The 24,879-nt window shown below is 44.5% G+C and overlaps 1 protein-coding gene across 5 annotated transcripts in view; it reads right to left on the reverse strand.

The window, feature by feature from the left end:
• Window positions 1-24,879, reverse strand: part of CLPB (ClpB family mitochondrial disaggregase) — a 145,053-nt gene that overhangs the window by 97,116 nt on the left and 23,058 nt on the right. For 4 of the 5 annotated variants that reach the window (XM_004051752.5, XM_063693353.1, XM_063693354.1 and 1 more), the window contains exon 3: window positions 13,196-13,282. In XM_004051752.5, the coding sequence (XP_004051800.1) occupies window positions 13,196-13,282 (87 nt within the window). Of the gene's footprint in view, window positions 1-13,195; window positions 13,283-18,277; window positions 18,385-24,879 lie in introns of all 5 variants that reach the window. The other variant, XM_004051754.3, reaches the window with a different exon arrangement.

The following is a 24,879-nucleotide window of genomic DNA, read 5'->3' on the forward strand; positions in this document are numbered from 1 at the left end:
ACAGTGAGATCCTATCACTTAAAAAAAATTAAAAATTAGCCAGGTGTGGTGGCACATGCCTGTAGTTCCAGCTACTCGGGAGGATCGCTTGAGCTCAGGAGGTCGAGGCTGCAGTGAGCTGTGGTTGTGCCACTGCACTCTAGCCTGGGCAGGAAAAAAAAGAAAGATTATCAGCCATTCTCTCAACCAGCTCAAGATTTGGCCTCTCATGGTAGTACAACCCTCAAAGGCTAGGGATAATCTCCAGATACCCTATTACCCTTACTAATTTGGGGAAGCAGAGAATGTCTATGGCACAAGTATGTTATATTGCCTTCCACTTCCCAATACTGACTTTCAGGTAGTTAATAGTCTGTAGGAGCACTTTGCCCCAGATCAGGCTTTGATAGAAATGCTAGGATCAGAAGGCCCAACATGCCAGGCGCAGTGGCTCATGCCTACAATCCCAGCACTCCGGGAGGCTGAGGCGAGCAGATCACTTGAGGCCAGGAGTTGGAGACCACCCTGGCCAACATGGTAAAACCCCGTCTCTACTAAAAATACAAAAATTAGCCAGGTGTGATGGCAGGTACCTGTAATCCCAACTAATTGGGAGGCTGAGGCAGAAGAATCACTTCAACCCAGGAGGCAGAGGTTGCAGTGAGCCAAGATCACACCACTGCACTCCAGCCTGGGCAACAGAGTGAGACTCTGTCTCAAAAAAAAAAGGAAATGGAAAAAAAAAAAAAGAAAAGAAAAAAGAAAAAGAAGGCCCAACAAAAATGAGGCAAAGATATCAACAGCCAATTCCTAGAGGAGGAAACCAAAAAAGGATTATTACTAGGTATATAAAGAAAATCTTCAAGTTCATTTGTTATTACAGAAATGCAAATTAAAATGAGATATCACTGTAAATTCAACATATTGACAAATGTTACAAAGCTGAAAAATGGCAAGTGTTGGTGAAGACGTGAGGATCTGGGACTCTTCATGCACTGTTAGGGTATAGACTGATGCAGCCATTCTGGAAGCCAATCTTGTAGGACTTCATTAAAGCACCTTACCCTATGACCAAGCACTTCTGCTCCTGAGTATACAATTCTTAGAAAAATTCTTATGCAGGTCCATAAAGGGCAACACAAGAAATGGTTCATCACAGCATTCTGTGGCAGTGGGGAGTTGCGGGCCATCAAGGGTCCACCACTGGGGGGATGGATAAGGTAAATGTGGTAGTCACACACTATGAAACACGATGCAGTAGTTAGAAGCAACAGGCTGGATATACATGCAACAACATAGATGGATGATTTTTTTCAAAAAGTGTTGAAGTCCTATCTCTTTTATTTACGTATTAATTGAACTTGACCATTTGTTCCAAAAGTTAATCCCTTTCAGGGAGTCTCTCAATTATAGAACTTCTAATTCCTATATGATCTAGTAATCTTGGGGGCTGAAATATTAAAGACCCAATGAAAACAATGAACTCCCTGCAGTACACCAAGGGCCATCAAAGGTGCCACCTGCTGTCCCCTCCTTCAACTGGTTGGTGTTCATTCACCTTCAGGGCTCCTTGGTGACACCATCACCAACTCAACTGTGCCTTCTCTGATTCCCAGTATGAGTCCATGCTCTTTCTCTTTGTCTGCACAGCACCCAGTACTCACTCCCATGGTAGGTGACCCTCATATTGTATCATGATGGCCTGCTTACTTTTATTTGCCTTTCCCACTAGACTATGGGGCAAGGGCCATGTCTCAACCTTATTTCCCAGCTCCCTGCCCAGTGCCTGGATCACAGATGTTTTCTGAATGAGTGCATGAATAAATAAATGAAAGATGAATAAATGAAATCATTAATTTATTTGATGGAAAATGGGAGAGAAAGGTGGACAGCAGCTGTCTCTGCCCTGCTCAGCCTTCTCCCACCTGAAGGTCCCAATTAGGCTGCGGGTGGTTTAGCTGTGGAAAACGTTTATGTTCCTCTCCTGAACAGTAGCTCCTTCCTGGGCTACAGAAAGTTCCCAGACAAAGCTCAGGAAATGAACAGGAGGGTGGTCACTAAGTGGCAGCTCCTGAGATTCATGGAACTCCCTTTGGAGCCACAGCCAAATTAATTTGCTGATCAGGCTGTAATTAGATTAAAAGTGGAAGCACATGTAGGAAGGTTGGCTCACACTGACCTTGATGAGCTCTTGCTTTCAGGGTGGTGGGGAGTCACAGTAAATGGGAGGGCAGTTACTTCAATCAGTGTTTAGGCTTTCTGCTTTCAGTGGCCAGAGGGGGTTGGGGTGCTCACATTGTTTAGGGAAGAGCGAGAAAACCTATGGTGTGAGTTCAGGCTTGTGCTGGGCCAGGCGCGTGTCAAAGACGGCTGGCGAGCAGCTGGAGTTGGTGAAGCAAGAAGGGCAGTGATCCCAGCTCCAGGTCATCCCTACACAATGTTGAGCTTCAGAAGAAGCTCCTCTAACTCCTCCTCCTCCCCACCCCCCACATCTGAAGCATAGGATCACTGTGACGAGTGTCACAAGTCCCAAGGAGAAGAGAAAGAGTGACCTCTTCTCAACCCAGTGCACACCTCGATGAGGGGAGGAAGCGAAGAGGTCACAGCAGTTCAGGAGGTCTGCTGGAAAGTCAAATGAGTTGTGGCTCATTCAGTAACCTGGTCTCTGGCCGGTCTGGAAAGCCGGGTGGCCCAACCAAAGGCACTAGCATTTGTTAAATCTACAAGTCCTGTGCCATGGGGACACGAGCTGAGAGTAGAGAGGGCACAGAGAACAGTTTTCTTTTTAAAGCCAGATTCCTAAGGAAATGAATTAAAGATTGGGTAGGAAATAAGGTACCTGTATAGAAAATGTGCCCCAGTTTCCTCAAATGAGGATAATGTTTATTTATTTACCTCAAAAGGTAAAGATCATTAATCATAATAAAGCAGCCGCAGTGTGTTAGACACTTTATATTCACTATTTCAGATCCTTATAACAACTTGCAATGAGGTACCAGTCCTATTTTATAAATAAGTAAACTAAGGCTCGGCAAGATAATATGAGTTACCCAAATGTACACATTAAATAAGCACAAGAACCAAGATTCAAATCCAGGTCTGAGTCTAAACTTGGTGTACATTCCCCTAAACCACGTTGGCTCTCACCCAACTGACCATCCATTAGTCTGTCTTATTATCCCATAGTTACTAAGCCCTTACTGCATAGTACCAGGAACAGTGATATTTTCAGATGGCAGTTAAAGCAAAGCAGGTCATAGCAGCTAGCTGGGATAAGAAGGAGTCTGTTTGAGATAGACAAGGGTAAAAATCAGTGGTGAACCCAGACAGAGGTGATATAATTAGGGGCAAGGCTCGAGGAAGGCATGGCACGTTAAGCAGATGGCCAAGGAATCAAGATCACCCACAACAGGGTTTCCAAAATAATCCCAATTTCACATCCTCAGCATAGTTCTAAATACACTTCCATGTCTTTCAATTTGTGGTTCATAATATATGGTCACCAAACCTAAGGCCAGTGTAGTCAGGCCCTAGATGTTAGGACTTATTACAGTATGGACCCAGACTAGGCTCTCTCTAGGCAAATGATCCAGAACAGTATGATGGGGCTGGCATATCTCTTAGACTTGGGTGAAAATAACAACAAAAAGAAAAAACAATATTAATAACAGTAGCAGATACCTACTTATGCACTACACTAAGTAGTTTTATGTGCATTTTAATCTTTGCAACCACCTTATGCTGAGGTAGGTGCCATTATTATTCCCATTTTGCAGATGGGGAAACTAAGAACTATAAGAGGCACAGCAAGGTCTTCAACACAGGCAGTTTCACTCCAGAGCCCCTATTCTTCACTACCATAGTATACATAAGTAGACTGGATGCTCCCCAAAGCAGGGACTGTGCCTTGACTATTTCCATCTCCTCACACATAGGGCCTATACAGGGCAGTAAATATTTGCTGAATCAATTCACTTCTGGGGCCTGATGTTGCAAAGCAGACAACATATTGGGTTTTTAGTCAGCTTCTAGACTTTACTTTTAGTATTGCTAAGTTTTGCACGTTGGGTTTTACAGTTGGTTTTTAATTGTTGACCCATATACTTATCCTTGTTAGTTTTTATCAACACAGATTTAACCATTGCTCTAGCCCACTGAGGTTTTATTTAATGTCCCCTATTTTTTCACCCAACATATTAGTACCTCCTCAAGCTTCGTTAACTCTGTTGGCATTTATCAATGACCTCAATGAAATCAGTGATATAAAATACTGAACAGGACAGAGCCCCATGGCTCACCACTCAAGCCTGCTCTCTAGTCTGATGTCCGTTCATACATAAACAATGAACCAGGTCATTTACATTTACTAGTCTGACTATACTATTTTTACATCATAATTTTACTCATATAGATGTCATTAGAGACATTCAAATATCTTACTAAAAGCCTGAAACACCCATCATATCTACTGCCGACCCCTGGCCCACCAGCCTGGCAGCTCTGTTAAAATAAGCAGCTTATGGTACAGCTGTTTTTAAAGAAGTCTCTTAAAGAAGAGGTATAGAACTAGACCATCTCACAGTTCCTAGAGATGGAACGCCCTGCCCCAAGCAGCTGAACTTAATGAACACTGGATACTTTCCTATCCCCAACTGCCACTCTCCATAATGAACACTGGATGCTCTCCTATCCCCAACTGCCACTCTCCATGAAGACAGCACTGAACACAGAACCCCAGGACAGAACAGAGCATTGGGCCCAGGAAGTATACCCTGAGACTGTCACGTTAGGCAAATGAGCTGGCACTGATTTCCAGGGAGCAGCGTCTTGAGTTGCCTAAGGTTGAGGCATGTGTCTGCCAAACTACGAGTGCATGCTGGAATTGGAATATCATTACCACAAAACAGGATTATCTTGAGCAACAATTCCAAATGGGATTAGAAATGACTCTTTGTTACTCAGAGATAATCGGCCATAGCAGTAGGGGTGGGAGAAACGTCAAGCCCAGCACACTTTTCTGGGGGCATGGTGCTGCGGTGCTGGCATTCTGGGCACTTGGCCAGCACCCTCACCCACCCTTCCTTGCTGGGGAATACTGGGTACTGTCCTGCACTGGGCAGGTGGCCACCTGTAACAAAAGCCAGCCTATATCAAGGTACCCTGCTCAGGGGTCCCATGTTCTTGGGTTCCCTGCCGGTTGCTTCTACTAGCACATCTCTGCTTTCCACCTTTGTGAGCCTATGCTCACAATGGTCCTTCTGCAAATGCTCTCCCCCTACTCCCTATGTTACCAATCAAATCCTGCCTATCTTTCAAGGCCCAACTCCTCTGAAAGCGCCTCTTTTCATGATGCTGGCTCTACACAGCATCATCTCCTCCACAGCACTCTATGTGTTCTTCTCTGTGGCACTGAACACATTCTGCCTCATTCTCCAAAGCGGGACTTTTATCCCTTTTCTGAGTGTCAGCTTTCTGAGAACAAGGAGAGTGGCTTGTCTGTTTTTACAGTTCTCAAAATCCATATAATACATCATGGGTCATCAAGAAACCCTGATAGAGCCGACTTGACTCCTGGTCCCAGCATCCTTCGGTCCATCCCATGGCCTTGCTCCCTGCCTCTTCCCTCCATAGGCAGTGTAGTCCAGTGGAAAGAGCAAGGGTTTGGGGTTCAGAAAGACCCAGCTTCAAATCCTGGCTCCTTCTTTTACTAACTGGACAACCTTGGACAACTCTGAGCTTCATTTTCCCTATCTGTAAAATAGGAATAATAATCCCTTCCTTTCAAGATTGCCCTGAGGATTAGACCCAACATGGGAAGTGCTTGACATGGGCCTGGCACACAGAAAGCACCCAATCAACTATTGCCATCATCATTACTACAGTCAGGAGATCACACAGCACAAAGCCCAGCCTCCTTGGGCAGAAGGTAGCCCTACTCTACAGCATGAAGCCAGACCAATAATAGGTTAGAAGACGGAAAAGGCTCTGTGCCCCTAAGGCAGGACCGACTTCCATGTGGTTGGTCAGGTTCCCTAAGGACCTACTTTCAAGCACAGGTACACTGGTACTCTACCTGCTCCACGTATAGCTAGCCAGGAAGGAAGCAGAGCCTCCCAGGGAGGCTGCCAGTAGTCTAGCTGCAAGATTAGCATCTGCTCTTCGCTCTAAGAACACCCATGGAGCTGTTGGGGTCCACAAAGGAAGGCCTTTAAAACCTCTTCTGTAGGACAGCAATCTGGCTTAGGCTATCGGTTTTTTAAAGAAAGGGTTTAATGCACCCTCTCCCCTTAGTAAGGCAGAGGGAAAATAAGCAAATGCTAAAAATAAATGACTGCTGTGAGAGGGAATTGAATGGTCTTCAGCCAAGGATGGCAGCACTTTAAAATTAACAAAGCCCAGGTACCACATCCAGGAAGGCCTTGGCAAATGCGTGTTATCCACTCATTAGCTCAGTTCCTCGGGGACCCTGGCCAAGCAGGGAAGGCAGTGCCGGGAACCAGTCCTTCCGACACTGATGAAATGCACTCGGGGAGAAAAGGCAGAAGGAGGGAGGGAGACTCTTGTGGGGAATTTCAAACAGTTCTGATGTGCTTCATGCTCTGCCTTGCAGTTCTCACCTTCTCTGAGGCAAAGGCTTGCAAAAGCCACCACCAAGCCCAAGCAGGATCAAATCAAAATCTCCCCACACCAGCCTCCCTTTTCAGGATCTTTGGTTCCTGAAGCACCACAATGGCCTCACTATATAGGTGGTGTCCCTGCATGAGAGTCCAGAGATAAGGAACCCAAGAATAGTGTGGGAGAGGCAAGCTCCCAGTCTGTAACCTCAACTTTCTCCTTGCTGGAATGAAGAATCATATACTTTATGAATTTATACAAGTCCACTGTACACTACTCATAAAGTGAATTTATCACTATTCATCAGTAATTATACTTCATTACATCACTGATAGTATGAATCGACAAATCTTCATTCCCTACTAAAAATCAGAATGCATATCACTCTAATGTGAGATATCATCAACAATAAGGATTCAAAACATTCCAGGTGACCATTAACAATATGAATTAATTTTGATACTATTAATACAAATTCTCAGTATGCCACTGGTCACAATTAATAATGAAAATTAGACAGGGATGACAGCTTTTTAAAAAGTTTTTAAAGTCAGTTTACTGAAGTATCACATTTACACATAGTAAAATTCATCCTTTTTAAGATATATAATTTAATGAATTTTGATAATTATATACACTCATGTAACCAACATGATAATCACGATACAGAATATTTCTCCATCATCCCAAAAAGTTCCTTTATATTCTCTTCCCATTCCCAAACACTGGCAACCACCAATCTGATTTCTGCCCCTAAAGTTCTGTCTTCTCCAGAATGTCATATACATGGAATTACAGAGTAGGTAGCTTTTTGTGTTGGTTTTAGCTTAGCATGGTGCTTTTGTTGTTGTCGTTGTTTGTTTGGCTGTTTTTACCGTATGGATATACCACAATTTGTTTGTCCCTTCACCAGTTGATGGACATTTGCATTATATCCAGTTTTTGGTGGTCATGAATAAAGCTGCTATAAATATTTACATACAGGTATTTTTGCAGATGTACATTTTTATTTCTCTTAGACAAATACCTAGGAGTTGCTATTGCTGTGTGGTATGGTAAATGTATACTTTACCTTTATAAGAAACTGCCAAAGTGTTTTCCAATGTGGCTATACCATTATGCATTCCTATCAGTGATGTATCAATATTGCTCTGTATCCTTGTCAGCCCTTAGTATTGTCAGTTTTCCTAAATTTTAGCTACTGTAGCAGGTATGTAGTGGTATCTCATTGTGACTTGAATTTGCACTGAGTATGTTTTCATGTGCTTATTTGCCACCCATCTCTTTTTTGATGAAGCATCTGCTAAAATCTTTTGCCCATTTAAAAAAATTAGATTTTTTTTATTATTGATTTGTAAGACTTCTTTATATGTTCTGGGTACTACTGCTTTATAAGATACATGTTTTGACAGCTTCTTTTTTATGAATTAGAAATTATAAGAATCTAAGTCTTACAATTTTTCTTCTAAACCACTATCCTCTGCACATATACTCTAATTAAGGGACTAGGAATGACTTAAACTTCTAATTTACAAACATCTTAGTGCTGCTGGAACAGAGGGCCAAGAAGTACTTAAAACGTGCTAAAACTCATGAGACTATTTTTATCTCCATTGCAAGCACCTAACAATACCAGAGCTTTAAGGAAAGCTACATCTGGAGAAATGACTGTCCTATGAACAGCTTTTGGCCCCCCAGGCTCTGCACCTCCCAAAGCCCTGTTCTGGTCCACCAGACTTCTGGAATGGTCAACAGTCGTCACACTCCATTGCTGGCCATTGTTCACTGGGAAAGGTAGGAGGCTCCCAATCCATCCCTCAGTGGAAGAGCAAATAGTGGGGCCTGTGGCTGCTTGGACATCAAAGTTGAGCGAACAGGCCTGGCAGGCCCTGCCTCTCCGCCTACACATCCTGCAAATGCCATCTGAAGGAGCTTCCCCAAGGGGGTCATGACTTTCAGCCTGTCATAGCACACATCAAAGTTTGCACCACACACGAACTGGGTGCATGGGTTCGAATCAAGTCGCCCGAGAGCGGATACTCAGCCATTGTGTCCAGTTTTAATCCTGTGTTTTCCCAAGTAATTAAGCCTTCTTGCTTATGAACTTGTGACTAAGTAAAGCATCACCGAGAGGTTGTAACATCAAAGTGCCTTCCACCGTCTGTCCGTGTTCGGTAAAATTGGATTTCTTTTCCTTCTTAAAGAAAAACTAATTGAATTTAGCTGAAGGCTGTGTATATTTGCACAAGCCGGTGAAGGCTACGCTAAGTCACAGTGATCATTCTGGGACCCTGTGGCTTAGCCTTTAGCTGGACTGGGTCAGAGTGCAATATAGAATGAGACACCCAGACTCAGGCTAAACAACTGCCTTGTGGCATGAGGCTTATAGAGGGCTCACTGTGGAGAACGGGCCAGACCCCAATGACTGTTCCTTGAGTCAATACTATACCCAAGCTGTTACTAGGGCTGGCAAAAGGATTGTCCTAATAGAATGTTGGTAAAGCTTTGGCAGCACAGCTACTGAAGACAGTGTCCATCACATTACTCAAGTCCTTGATGTCGGCAGTCCAAGTAAGCTTCTTAAGGCAAAAGCTGTGACTGCTTATTCTCTGAATCCCTGATAGCCTAGCACATTAGCACCTGACACCACAGAGTTTTTAAATATGTTTGCTGAATATACATAATGATAATATATATTTTATATATATAAAAACATAAATATATATATAATACATAAAGATATAACTCTCTGTATCCCTTTTTTGCCCTATCAGGAAACTTCAATCTAAATTAATACTCAATTTCCCTAATTACTTAATTTACAGTAAATACAGCATGGTCCCCATTCATGTTAAATTTGTACATAAACATATATATAACAATCAATTTCCAGATAAAGGGAATTCAGGTGACTACTATTTTATGTATGATTTTTACAAAAACAATAAATCTATTTTCAGAAAAGAGAATCTCTGGTTCAATCTTTATACAATTATCTTTCCTTTAACCAATATGATTTCTGATCTTGATCCAGTTTTCCCTCTCCTGTGTATATTTATATTTGTATTTTAAGTCACTTCAAACTCTTTTTGGAAATAAAAGGAGAAAATAAATTATAAATTAAATTATTGTGCAATTTTTAAAGTGTAGTTCTATAGCACTGTTATTTCCTATTCAAAACTAAATAAAATGTACATACAGATCTAGAAATTCATAAGACGTTAAGCTCCTTAAGGATAGAGACTATTGTATTCTATATCCCTAAAGACTTAACATATTATTAAGCAGCATCAGGGTGAAATGATTGGGCTACTCCGAGGATCTCTCTCTTGAGCTTGTGGCTGCCTACATCCTAAAGGAGGTGAAGGTTCTCTGCTTTCGGCCTTGAATCAAGGGTGCTCCCCCTCTATCTTCCCTTCTTTGAAATCTAATTCAAAGGTGGTAGCATTTCAGGCCCGACCAATATGATTCTGGAAGGATTTGGAGACTGATTATATGAAAATCAGTATATTTCTAATAAGGAAAAACTTATTGGCAGATTGTGCTGGTATGGATATGATAATCGTCCAAGACTACTCACAGGGCACCTTAACAATGAGGCCTACTCACCCTGACCAATGTACTCCTGGTACTCCCTTTTTAACAAGTTCTACTTTTCCTTTTTCCCACGGCACTTATCTTCTAATATATTAAATAGTTTACGTATCCATTATACTCATTGTTTATTGTCTATCCACATCTTTCTCTACCAAAGGACCACAACTAATACAGAAATAAGCTCTATGTGGGCAGGGATCTTTGTTTTTCATCAACGTTATTTCAAGTACATAGAACAGTACCTGGCAAACAGTAGGGGCCAAAAAAAAATCTGTGATATGAATACATAAATCCAACCCAAGAGTGTGCTATTTTCAGTAAAAATCTGTCCTCCCTGGATAGTGGAAGGAAGAGAAGGTCACAAAATGGATAATTAGTCCTAGGAACCAAATCAAGTAAATATAAGCCAACACTCTCACTTTGCTCAACAAGCATCACTGATTTGCTAACAGCTCTGGATAAAGACAGAGCAATCAGTTAAGCCAACAACTCATTAGATTCAAAGAGATGTGTCCCCAAAAGCATATCTACTAGCCATCTGATCACTAATTGACAGTATTTTTAAGCATCGTGTTGTTTCCTATTCAGTCTCAACCTTGAAAATACTACACACAGAAGGGAACACACCTCTCCACCTCTCCTTCTTTAGCACCACTGGCTATTTCTTGCACAGGGAAACAGCTACAAGCTGGGGGAAAAGACTGGTGCATGTGGTGAAGTACCAGTGGCGTAGAATAACACATGTGTTTGTATACAGAGATCTAATGGGGGCATCAGGGACTAACAACCCACCTTTATAACCTGTAGCATATACATTACCTTATTTGATTCTCCAAAGAATGTGGTGAGGATCTACTATGCTGCCACATTGAGTCCCCTCACACCCTTTGCTTCCAGAGTATCCCATACATACTGCTCTGAAATCACTGATCATACTGTACTATGTCTCCTTACCTGCATTTGTTTTCCCCATTAGACTGCAAACTCCCCAAGGTCTCGGATTCTGCAAACACTAGCACAGGACCTGGCTCAAGGCAGATATTTACCTAATGTTCATAGAAATAATTAATTTCTGATGAAGAAACAGGCTGTCCATGGAGTTCTGAAATTCAATTAAGGCTTGGAACCAGGACTGGACTGTAGGTCTCTCAACTACGAAGCCTATTTATATCAATTTTGCTTTTAAAGAATAGGTGCGCCAGACACGGTGGCTCACGCCTGTAATCCCAGCACTTTGGGAGGCCAAGGCGGGTGGATCACAAGGTCAGGAGATCAATACCATTCTGGCCAACATGGTGAAACCCCATCTCTACTAAAAATACAAAATATTAGCTGGGTGTGGTGGTGTGCGCCTGTAGTCCCAGCTACTCGGGAGGCTGAGGCAGCGGAATTGCTTGAACCTGGGAGGTGGAGGTTGCAGTGATCTGAGATCGCGCCACTGCACTCCAGCCTGGCAACAGAGTGAGACTCCGTCTCAGAAAAAAAAAAAAAAATAGTAAAAGAAAAAAGAAAAAAGAATAGGTGCTTGGAGCTAAAGAGAGCAAATCAGGAAACCGAGTGACTGAGAACAAGTCCACAACAAAGGAGCAGAGAAGAGAGACCCATCTCTTGTACAGCTAAGTCTCTCAGTCAGTCTGAGGCAGTACCACCTCTAGATTATAAAATCCCAGTTACATTTGTTCTTTCACATTTATAATCCTTTCACAGGTGGCCAGTACACCTTAAACACCTACTTGCAAAAAGAACTGAAATTGGTACCCCCAACTATCAATTTCAATGGCTGTTACTAAAGTGCCCATTCTGCTTTCTTTGAAAGTATCCCTTTTTGCTCTTAATCAATTCTTTCGCACAATCATAGCTAGAGCAAATGTGTACTTCATCCCAGCACTTCCAGAATTATACAGACTCCAAGGCAGAAATCAGAACAGACTGAAATGGAAAGGCAGCATCAGCACTAGGCTGGTATCTGGCATCGGGAGGTAGCAGTGAGATAAAGTAAAAAACACAGATCATGGCTGGGCACAGTGGCTCACGCCTGTCATCCCAACACTTTGGTAGGCTGAGGGTGCAGGAGCACTTGAAGGCCAGGAGTTCAAGACCAACCTGGGTAGCACAATGAGACCCCTATCTTTAAAAAAAAAAAAAAAAATTAGCCCAGTGTGGTGGTGCATACCTGTAGTCCTAGCTACTCAGGAGGGTGAGGTGGGTGGATCGCTTGAACCCAGGAGGCTGGGGCTGCAGCGAGCCATAGATCGTACCACTGCACTCCAGCCTGGGTGACCAAGCAAGACTGTATCTCAAAAAAACCCCAAAACCCAAAAACACAGACCTTTCAGGCAGCCAGACCAGGTTCTAAATCCTGTCCATGTGACACAAATAAATCACTTTATCTCTTTGGGTTTCAGTTTTCTGAGCTACAAAATGAGCATAATATATATTTTGTGGAGTGATTGTGAGAATTAGATAACTCACTACACAAAGTAAACTATTTCAATCTTTATACAATAGCTACAACCCTGATAGGATGGGGGAGGGGGCAGGAAAATAGCACAGCCTCCAATGGGAGGGAAAGAAGCCCCCATCTTTCTTAGTTTCCATCAGAACTTCCAAAGAAAAAGCCCCTGGAGGAGCACTCACTGGGGACAGTAACTGCAGACTTCTCAAGGTCAACAGATGGTAGGTAACAGAACATGACAATAATTTGCACCTATAAACACAACCAATTACAACAGGCTTCCAAACATTTGGTTGCTACAACAATGCAAATGACGTGCGTAAGGTCACAAAGCCAATGACTGAGGGAGCTGGGATTCAAGGCTACATCTTTCTGGTCCACAGCTACTATACAGTCCAATGCACCAGGTGAAGTCCAGTACCTCAGTGGGAATCTATCTTCCTGCCTCTGGAAAAGACAGCAGGGAGGCACACCAGGTGGGAGAGTGCTCAGGAGCACAGTCTGCAGAGATCTGCCTAAATGAGCCCTGTGTGGAAGGTGGTATCTCACCTGTTGTTTCGGTTGATGGCTGCCACCATGAGTGCTGTCCAGCCAAGTCTGTGCTTTGCATTGACATCTGCACCTTCTGACAATAGCCTAAAACAAGACAGAGGAATATTTTCAGTGTATGGCTTATCATGGATGTAAAAGTAGAAACAACCATAGAAGAAATGACACAGTCAACAAACAGAGGCTGAATGAGTCAGGAAATAGAGGCCTTTGAGGACTACATTCCCAATTTCAGCTCCTCTGGCCATTCTGTCCCATCAAGACTTCCCCTACCTCTCTCCTTCCCTTAAATCAGTCTGTCCCCCTTGTTATCTTCCAAACCCTTTGAGAAAAGAATGGTCCCTCCCTATCTTAATACTCTGACACTGTCACTCCCTTGGTCCAGAATGCTCTCTCTCGGCTCCTTTGCCTATTTGAATTCTCCTCTCATGCTATTTAATACAATCCTTGTGGCTCGTGGACTCCTGAGAAGGAAGCCTTCCTTAACTCATCCAGTCCACAGCTCTTCCTTCCTTAATTTCCCAATGCTAGGAACAGAATGCCTAATGACATGTCTTATCTAGGTAGTTCTCAGTTCGCAAAATGATCATATTCCTCAAGTTTATCTGTATTGTGGTTGTTTGGAAATTGAAAATCCTTCAACTCAAGGAAAGATGGAAACAATAGATTAGGTTCCTAGGAGAGTCCACACAGACCCTACCAGAATCTATATGCCAGTGCCTAACACATTGTAGAAGCTCAATAATTATTAAATAAATTAACAAACACAGAATTTAAAGTATCCCACTAAAAGTCTGAATTTTTGCTCCCAGGACAAAAGGACCAACAATGTAGGGGCGGGTAAACAGAATGAACTCTTACTGAGCACCTTCTACAAGAAGGAACTACCCCAGGTACTTTACATTCATGATTCCATGTACTCTTGACACCACCTAAGGAGCTAAGAGTAATCGCCTCTTTTCAGGGATAAGGTAACAGGCTCACTGAGGTGAAATGACTTCCTTAAGGTCACGCAGCTAGTTAAGGGGCAGTGCAGTGACTGGTTGGCAGTGACTCTACAGCCAGGCTCCTTCTCACCTCACCACCCTTCCTCCAGACAGAACCTGGCTCTAGATAACATGAAAGACAAACACTACACTGATGTCAGTGAATCAGTATGACATGCACTTGGTCCCCTGCTAGATTCTGGATGAGGGTGAGGAGAAGACATGGCTCAAGACAGCATATCAAAGAACACAGTGCCAAGAAAGAGAGGAGGGGTTTGGGAAGCTAGGAGGCTGTTTTTCAGTGGGTTCTAGCCAAAGGGCAGAGAGTCCAAAGGCTTGGGTTTGAATCCTAGCACCATTCTTGTGCCACGATCTATAGTAAATGTCCCTACAGACCAAGTCAAATAAAATCTGTGTTGCTGATGTTAGCAGGTAACTAAGGCTTGAGAGGATGATAGGATGATGAGAAATATCATGTACTAAGGCTTCTCTCAAATACTTTCAAAGGCCCTGTCAAAGCCCAAGGGGGAGACAGACCACAGAACTGCACATCTCATGAGTGCTATGAATGGGACTATGGGTTGCAGGTGCACTACAAGGAAACTTAACCCAGTCTCAGTGGCCAAAAAGTCCTCTCTGAGGAGGTGCTGATAAAGGGGAACTGGCCAAACAAAAGCAGGTGAGGGAGGGGAAGGAGTGTTCCAGGTAGACGCAGTCCTCTTCATCTGGAGCAGGCACAGGGTACATGAGACCCCCTAAGATGTTTGGTATGACTGGGGTACAACATGTGAGGGAAGAGTATTAAGAGAGGTTAGGAAACATTCCTTTCTTACCTCTAGTTTGGAGGATTTACTCTGGTGAAGGTCCCTTATTATACATAATGTTACACTTCTTTTATGCAGAAATAATTTTCTATGGCCAAGAATGTTAAAGAAGCTAAGAACCCTGTCTAATTTACAAAACCTCTTCTCCTTGTTTAGCAGGCCACGTGATATGGTAGAGAGCACATGGTTCTGATCCTAACTATGATCCTGATGGGATGGCCTCGCTTCTCTGACCCTCAGTCCAAAAGGCTAGAAAATCAGGATAGGCTGAAGAAAATCAGAGGCTTCTGACGGCACAAACTTGAATTGTGTCTTGAAGAAGGGGAAGAGTTTAGAGAAGTGGAAGGAAGTGCACGTCAATCAAGGCAAGAAACAGGATATGACTGCGAAGCAGGAAAGGAACATTCAGAGATCATTAGGCAGCTCCATCTGGGTGACAGTTCACAGCAGAGAAACAGACAGCTGCTGAGGCATGCAGAGCCAACACAAGACCTCGAATGTCAGACTAGGAGGCTAAGGCAGTGGGCATAAACCTTTCAGAGATATGGGCTCTTTTGTGACTACGATCGAATTTCTTCCAGAAAAGTGCATAGGAGCATACACTCTCAAAAACATTTTTTTTACATATAATGATCAGGTGTTCGCAGCCCCCATGAAATCAGTAATGGACCCTAGGATAAAAGCTCAGTCTAAAGGTTTGACAGATTCCTGGCATGCATGCTACTGTCCTGTGCTCCCACGTCTAAGAGGGATATCACACATCTCTCCCAGAAGCTCTTGCTGTGGAGCCTTTGAAAGAGCCTCAGAATCCTCTTCAAGGCCGGGCACGGTGGCTCACATCTGTAATCCCAGCACTTTAGGAGGCCGAGGCAGGTGGATCACGAGGTCAGGAGATCGAGACCATCCTGGCTAACATGGTGAAACCGCGTCTCTACTAAAAATACAAAAAATTAGCCGGGCGTGGTGGCAGGCACATGTAGTCCCAGCTACTCAAGAGGCTGAGGCAGGAGAATGGTGTGAACCTGGGAGGCGGAGCTTGCAGTGAGCTGAGATCACGCCACTGCACTCCAGCCCAGGTGACAGAGTGAGACTCTGTCTCAAAAAAAAAAAAAAAAAGAATCCTCTTCAAAATAGGTTCCAATCAGCCACCATCAATCCACTGAAGTTAGCAACAGAGAGAAAACCTAGTTGCCATTTCTTAGCTTCCCACCAAAGGCAGTGAGGTTGTCATTCAAGGTTTTGGGACAAAAGAAATTATAAAATTAACCTAATCACTAAGCAGGCTGAATTTGAAGGGCGGAGGGTACAAAACGGGGATAAGAAGACCAGTTTGGAGGTGTAATACAGACCTTGGGAGAGGAGCTTGGGCAGGAAAATGAGAAAGGAGGGTGTAGCTAGGATAAACTCAGAGTGACCAAAATCCCTCATGCCTCCAAGGGAACAATGACCCATGCTCCCCTGCCTGGACCCTGAAAATTGTGGAAGCAGCATTGCTCTAGAGGTAGGGCTGAAGAAAGAAGATTGAAATGCCTTCCCCTACTGCCCCTGAAGGGCCGAGTGCAGTCTAATAAAAAGAAATGGATGAATAAAGGGCATTGGAGTAAGTCAGACCCCGATTTGAATTCTGATCCAGCTAGATAACTCTAAGCAAATCAACACTAATTTTCAGTCTTCTGACCTCTGGGATAATAATCTCTAAGTTGCAAGATCCCAGCCTTGGCATATAGCAGGTATTCAATACAGACCCTACTATCCTATCTCACTTCCATCATTTTGATGGAACAAAGTGTTGCACTCTCAAGCTGGTAGTGGCAGGTTGGCTAATACCCAGGGATTCTAAGATGTGATCACACAGGATGACCTGGATGATTCAGCAAGGCTGGCTCTAGGCACTTTGTTCATTCATTCAGCAAACATGTGCACACACCTACTCTGTGCCCAGCCTCTCGCTGGCTACTGGGGAGGAGACAGAGAGAGAGGTTCTTGCTTTCCAAGACCTGAGCCAGGCAAGATCTATCTCTTCTTTTCCTTCCCTCCTTCCTTCTTTTATAAATACATATACATGGGTGTGTGTAGGTACGTGTGTGTGTATGTGTATAAAATTCTGCTTACAACTTTTTTCACAGAAAATTCTGTTTTAAGTATACTCATATTGCTAAGCATGCAATAACTCCATTGTTTTTAACTGTTGCATAACTCCCCATGGTGTGTGTCCACATTTTCTTTCTCTGCTCTCTCAGGCATACCCGCCCGGGGAGCCTCTATCTCCCAGCCACCAGAAACAATGCTCACAGAACATCCTCTCCTATGTCCCCTTTTGGACCTATGTGAGCATTTCCCTGTGGCATGTACTTGGAGTGAGATCACTGGGTCCTACAGTATGTGCATAGTTGATTTGACTAAATAGTGCCAAGGTCCTCTTCTGAATAGCTGCCCCACTGACCCTTCCACAAGCAGGACAGAGGTGTGTCTGTGTATCCCTCTTCCTGTCAACACTTGGCCATAGCCAGCTTTCTAATCACTGCCAGTCTAATTGGTGGGTGTAAAGGGCTATTATATTATGGTTTTATTTTGCATGTCTCTGATGACTAACAATTTTGAGCTATTTGTTATATGCATGTTTGCATTTTGGGATTTTCTCTTCTGTATATTGCAGGGTTTTCTATTTTAAGAGAAAGAACTCCTGGAAGAGGCACTTCTCTAAACCTGCTATCATAGAACTCCTGGAAGAGGCACTTCTCTAAACCTGCTATCATTTCAATGAAAGAACATATGGGAGAGTCAGGAGACCTGGGTTCTAGCTCTAGCTCTGTCACCTACTATTTTTTTTTTTTTTTTTGAGATGGAGTCTCGCTCTGTCGCCCAGGCTGGAGTGCAGTGGCATGATCTCGGCTCACTGCAAGCTCCGCCTCCCGAGTTCACGCCATTCTCTTGCCTCAGCCTCCCAAGTAGCTGGGACTACAGGTGCCTGCCACCACGCCCGGCTAATTTTTTGTATTTTTTAGTAGAGACGGGGTTTCACCGTATTAGCCAGGGTGGTCTTGATCTCCTGACCCTGTGATCCACCTGCCTCGGCCTCACAAAGTGCTGGGATTACAGGCATGAGCCATCGCGCCCGGCCTCTGCCACCTACTATTCTAAAGTCCTAAAGGAAGGCACATCATCTGGCTAAGCTTTGTCTCTTCATAGGTCCAATGAGGATCACAATCCTCCCAGTGTCAAAGGAGTTTTAGGAGGCAGCACTGAAATATAAAGGAAAGGGCTCTACAAACCTGAGGGGCCATTCAGAGGAGGAAATCTTGGTGTTCTTCAGTGAGACTCCAGCATTCAGCCCTGCCCAGCTTCTTGACTGAGCATCATTCTTTGCAGCCTCTTGGGGCTGAGGTGTAATGGAAAAAAAGCAATGACCCTGGAGTCCAAAGGCTGGAGTTCAGATTCTAGCTCTGTCACTTACTAGCTGTGAAATGGAAGATATTAATCCCTCTTGTGCAAGGTGGTCATAAGGATTAAAACAGAATTTCGTAAGGAGTGGTGGCACCTGGTAGATGAAGAAAGGACTGGGCTGGGTGCGGTGGCTCATGCCTGTAATCCCAACACTTTGGGAGGCCAAGGTGAGTGGATCATGAGGTCAGGAGATCAAGACCATCCTGGCTAACACGGTGAAACCCTGTCTCTACTAAAAATACAAAAAATTAGCCGGGCGTGGTGGCACACACCTGTAATCCCAGCTACTCGGGAGGCTGAGGCAGGAGAATCACTTGAACCCAGGAGGCGGAGGTTGCAGTGAGCCAAGATTGTGCCACTGCACTCCAGCCCAGGTGACAGGGCAAGACTCTGTCTCAAAAAAAAAAAAAAAAAAAAGATCACAAGAGAACCCAACCACAAGTAACTCTGAAAGAGCTGGGTAGGCCCCTCCCCTGCCTCCCCTCAGTGCAGAGCAGCCCAGAAAGTTGGGATTTTACAAACCAGGTCTCCTGCATTTCACTGTGTTGCTTTGCAAGTGAATGCACAGTGGGCAGTCATTTCAAAGTCCTGGGCCAGCTGGGGGCGGGCTGCCCGCTGAGAGAGGCTGAAAGGGCGTTTGAGGCCTGAGAAAGCCACCCTTGCTCTCCCCTGTGATTTTCACCAATGGGCAAAATGTGGCAAGTGAATTAATCTCTTTTAAAAAGAGCAATGCTTGTGACAGAGTACGGTGTCTCCGAAAAGGTTAGGATTCCATCATCCCTGAGATGATGAGTAGAATGCTTAATTCAGGCTGCCACTCAGGGCAGAACAGCCTGTGTCCAGGGGCTAGGGAGGCAGGGTGGGCATAGTGGGCCTTTCTGGGCTCACTCCAGACTTGTGGAAGGCCCTTCCCTAATGAACTAGGTCTCCTGCTTGGCAGGGCAGCAGTAGGTGACCCCTATCTGGGGATTGCCCAGGGTGGTAGACACAGAGTAGACCACATTAGAAGTCCAGAGTTGAAGCCAGGCATGGTGGCTCACACCTGTAATCCCAGCACTTTGAGAGGCCGAGGCGAACAGACCACCTAAGGTCAGGAGTTCGAGACCAGCCCAGCCAACAAGGCAAAACCCCATCTCTACTAAAAATACAAAAATTAGCCAGGCGTGGTGTCGGGCACCTGTAATCCCAGCTACTCGGGTGGCTGATGTATGAGAATCACTTGAACTCGGGAGGCAGAGGTTGCAGAGAGCTGAGATTATGCTACTGCACTCCAGCCTGGGCAACAGAGAGAGGCTCCATGTCAACAACAACAAAAAAAAGTCCAGAGTTGAATCCAAGCTCTTGCACAACTCTCAGGCAGTAGAGTGGGTCAGAAAAATCAGCAGCAAAGATCTCGTTTCAAATCCAGGTTCTGGGGGCCAGGTGCGGTGGCTCACACCTGTAATCCCAGCACTTTGGAAGACGGAGGCGGGCGGATTACCTGGGGTTGGGAGTTCGAGATCAGCCCGGCTAATGTGGTGAAACCCCGTCTCTACTAAATATACAAAATTAGCTGAGCGTGGTGGCGCACGCCTGTAATCCCAGCTACTCCGGAGGCTGAGGCAGGAGAATCGCTTGAACCCGGGTGGCAGAGGTTGCAGTGAGCCGGGATCGTGCCACTGCACTCCAACCTGGGCGACAGTGAGACTCTGTATATAAAAAAAAAAAAAAATCCAGGCTCTGGCGGGTGGATCACCTGAGGTCAGGAGTTTGAGACCAGCCTGGCCAACATGGTAAAACCCCATCTCTATTAAAAATATAAAAAATTAGCCTGGCATGGTGGCCAGTACCTGTAATCCAAGCTACTCAGGAGGCTGAAGCAGGAGAATCACTTGAGCCCAGGAGGCAGAGGTTGCAGTAAGCCAAGATCACGCCACTGTACCCCAGCCTAGGCAACAAGAGCAGAACTCCATCTCAAAAAAAACAAAACAAACACATTCAGGCTCTGCTACTTACTAAGTGAGGAGTGGTGGATGAATGAATGACTTAGCCTCTCTGAATCTCAACTGCTTCCTTCATTTACATGATAGCTCCTGCTCTCTAAGCCTGTTTCTGCATCTGTTAAAAAAAATGGAGAACACCTCACCAACCCTACTATATATGTCACATAGGGGTGCTATGAAGAGACAGTGAGAAAAAATATGTAAAAATACTTGGGATGCAATAAAGCACTGTACAAAATAGCATAAGAAGAGCTTATACTATTCTTATCACTTTCCAATTCGTGTTCACTCGATTTTAAAGAAGTGACAGAGTAACTAGGATGATACAGGAAAAGGTATACACAGAACTTGGAACATAGTAAGTGCTCAAAATTACTGGAGGATAGATAAATGAACTTGTCTGAAATTCCCAGGCAAGGGCAGCAGCAGGAAAGGGAAGGTTCCCTAGCCCAAGAGCTGAAGATTACTACAGAAGGACAAATCAGTCGGGAAAAACATATCCTGCTCCCATCCATCAGTGATCCTGGAGAGTCCAGCAGGCTAAAGACCAAAGAGGTAACAGCTATTACCACTGATTGGGGAAGGGGCAATGAAGCAGTCAAGCTTTCTCTTTCTGCTGTTGAGTACCTCTGTATTGTTTGAAGTTGTGCTGTTTTTTAACAATGACCATACTATTACTCTTTTTTAAAATAAAACTTTCTTAGGAAAAAAAAATTCCTATACTTTAAGAAGCCTTCCCTAAGATGACCTTGTTGCCATCACAATCCCTTGTGCTAACCTGTATCAATGTAGTTATCATACAGTCCACAGGTCTAACTTCCCCAGTAGGCAAGCATGTCCTTCTAGAAACAAGGACTTGCCTTCATCTCTTTGCTCCAGGTGCCTGCCATGGCAGTTGGCACACCACGAAGCTCGGGGTCTGAATGAATGAATGTCTACAGCACTTACCTACATTAACTTCTCACCAATACTTCTGTCTGGTGCTGGAAGTTACCTGTTTTATAACTGTAAGCTTGTCTTTTTCGAAGAACTTAGGCTTCTATGCATATGTAGGAGGGTGTGAGTGCAGCTTCTCAGTCTCAGGGCTGAGGACATTTGTGGATACAGGCCTAGGGGCTACAGGTCACAAATTCCAGTCATGGCTCTATCACTTACTAGCTATGTGACCACAATAAATGTCTTTGTGGTCCTTACTTGTATCTGCAGTAAAAGAAGGAAATGAATGAAATTATTTCTGAAGTCCCTACCAGCTCTATAATGTTATAATTCTAAATATGTGCAGCATCAAAATGAAAATTGAGTAGATTCCTAGCAGACGCTGCACTCAGCAAGACTTCCAACGAAAAGACAACTCCCCAGGCTCTGTTTGTAGGAGGGAGGGAAAGAGTCCCAGAAAGGCACACAGGGGCAGCTTTGAGTTATTCTGGCTAACTAGCTCTTCCACTCAGGGGAGGGAGGTACCACTTGATTTTTCTTCCTCTTTCTTTAGGACCAATCAATACAAAGCAGCCACTGAACTTCAATGGTGCATTGTTCCAACTGATTTCCGGATCCTTCACATGAACCAGCCCTCAGCTGCAGCTGCGGAGGGGCTGAAGGGTAGGGAGCCCTATCCCACCTGCATCAGAGGCCTGGAAGCACTGAGCCATGCAGACCCAGTCATGATTGCTATCTGGGCAACAGGGCCCTGGCTGGAGCCTCACAGAAGGCCCTGTTTACAGTAATAACAGCACCAGGCCCTGCTGTCTGAGCAGAGGCAAGGTGCCTGGGGCCAGAATCCCCAGGCAGCCTCCATCTGTGCCTTATCCAGCCTGCCAGCCAGGGCTGGGAGGGGCAGGGCAAGGGAGCAAAGGCTGCTCATAGACCCCCCAGCCTGGGACAGCAGACTTCAGGCAGGGTCTTGGTGCTTCAACTCCACAGACAAGGCCTCTCCAGCAACTTCTGCATTTGCTACTTGAACTGAGCACCCTTCTCCGAGGCCTAGCTGGGGACCCTTCCGTGAGGAAGCTCTCCAGATGCTCTCACTCCCAGTGAGATGGCCCACTGAGCATTCTGTCATGCCTGGAGAACTCCAAGGGAGTGAGGGCAGTGAGGGAGGGGAGAGGCTGGCAGGTATGCAGTACCTACCACAAATGCAAGTGTACTCTGGAATGTGTCTGCATGTTTCATAGCTGGCTATTTCCTATCACAGAAAACTTTAAAATTTCTGAACTTAAAGAATGATCTGCAGAGATTAATCAGTCCAAATCTTTCTTTTACACACACAGATAGGGAGGCTCAGAAAGCATCCCCTTTGGAAAAGACTGATCTATATATGAGCCTGCCTCTGTCTGTCTCTTCCAGGCTGTGTGACTGTGGGCAGATCACACCACCCTCTCTGAACCTCAGTCATCTTACCCTATCAGCCTGTCAGCCCTACCTAACATGGGTGCTGAGATGACCAAAGGAAATAATGTTTGTGAGGGCACTTACATTTTCCAAGTCTTAGTTGCTATTATTACAATTGTTCTGTTTGTTGAGGCACACAGTGGAGGAGCTCAATCACAACCTCAGTGAATACTTGCTGGATCAACTGAATAAAGTGCAACACTGGGTGATCATTCTTTGTCCCATCTCTCTTACAGAAACTTGGCCCACATTAAAGTGCTTAAATTATTTTTTAACTTTTTATTTTGAAATAATTTCAAACTTACAGAACAGTTACAAAAATCACACACACACACACACACCCCTTCAAACAGCCTTCATGCCAGGTGCGGTGGCTCAGGCCTGTAATCCCAGCACTTTGGGAAGCCAAGGCAGGTGAATCACCTGAAGTCGGGAGTTCGAGACCAGCCTGACTGACATGGAGAAACCCCGTCTCTACTAAAAAATACAAAATTAGCCGGGCATGGTGGCACATGCCTGTAATCCCAGCTACTCGGGAGGCTGAGGCAGGAGAATCGCTTGAACCCCGGAGGCAGAGGCTGCGGTGAGCCGAGATCGTGCCATTGCACTCCAGCCTGGGCAACAAAAGCGAAACTCCGTCTCGAAAAAAAAAAACAAAGACAAAAAAACAAATAAATAAATAGCCTTCACTCATATCCTGTTTACATTTTGTTTCATTTGCTTTTCTATTCCTTTTCTATTTTTTTTTGCTGGACCATGTGAGAATTAATTTCAGATACTATGCCCCTTTACCCCCAAATACTTCATCGAGCATATACCAGATACATTGGTACATGCATCTCGTACCTAGTACCAGAGCATTCTCTTACAGAACCACTAACTAATGATGATAAAATTCAGAACATTTAACATTGATATACTATTTTTATCTGATATACAGCCCACATTCAAATTTCTTCAATTATCCCAATATTCATTATAGCAATCTCCCCCTGTGATCCAGATGCAAGCCAGGATCAATATCAGGACCAAACACTGCATATGTTTCAATTTCATCTAGGATAGTTCTTCAACCTTTCTTTGATTTTCATGATATTGACATTTTTTGCAAAGTAAGGCTAGTTTGTTTGCAGAATACCCTTCAATGTGGATAACAATTTTTGAAGTACTACTTATTATGCATCCATTCATTCCATAAACTCTTCCTGAGGACTGGTTATTACAGGACTCTGAGCAGGGCACTCAGGGTACTGTGATGAATTCTGTGGTATCCTTGCCTTCAAAGCATTCACTAGACAGCTACACACTGGGCAAACAGCTAAAATACAAGCAAGGACCCTAGAGGAAGGTGCCATGAGAGTACAGGTCAGAGCAAGAGAGCCACAGGGATGACTTCCTAGAGGCAGAGTGTGCCAGAAAGGATGGGCCAGAAGCACAGATTCCCAGAGTGACCTTCTGGGATCCTCTATGGCAAACATCTTTGCTTCCCCAGGCAGTGTGTGCCAAGGCTGAGACGGAATAAAACACGAAAGTCCAACAATACAAGGCCATAAACAGGAGGGAGTGGCCCAAAGCACCTTCATCTGGGTATCCCTGCCCAGAGCTATTAATATATGCATTTCCCAGAGAGTCAGCAGCTGTGGTGGTGAGAAGGAAAGGCCTGTGCAGGACCTGAGGCGTGGGAAAGGGTCATAGGCGCCACCTACTGGCCCCACAGCAGGCCTCCTGGCTGGCTGCCAGGAAACCTGTCACACTACAGCAGTGAGACACAAAAGTGGTTCAAACTTCTCAAACAGTGAAACAGTGTTGGTACTTGAGCCACCTTTTGTGAAGTTCAGGAATCTCACAACATTTCCCGTAAAGAAGAGACAATGAAAAGCCAACCATAAAACCTGGCCTCCTCGGGCAAAGGTGTGGCCTTCACTCACTCAACAAAACTGAAGTAACATCTCCAAGCCAGCCTCTGTGCTGGGCATTGACAGACACCGAAGTCAATCAGACATGAATCTTGCCTACAAGGAGCTCTTATTCTGAGCTGGAGGAGGGAAAATGAAACAAGT

The sequence above is a fragment of the Gorilla gorilla genome, chromosome 9, assembly GCF_029281585.2.
Source record: "Gorilla gorilla gorilla isolate KB3781 chromosome 9, NHGRI_mGorGor1-v2.1_pri, whole genome shotgun sequence".
Taxonomy (NCBI): domain Eukaryota; kingdom Metazoa; phylum Chordata; class Mammalia; order Primates; family Hominidae; genus Gorilla; species Gorilla gorilla.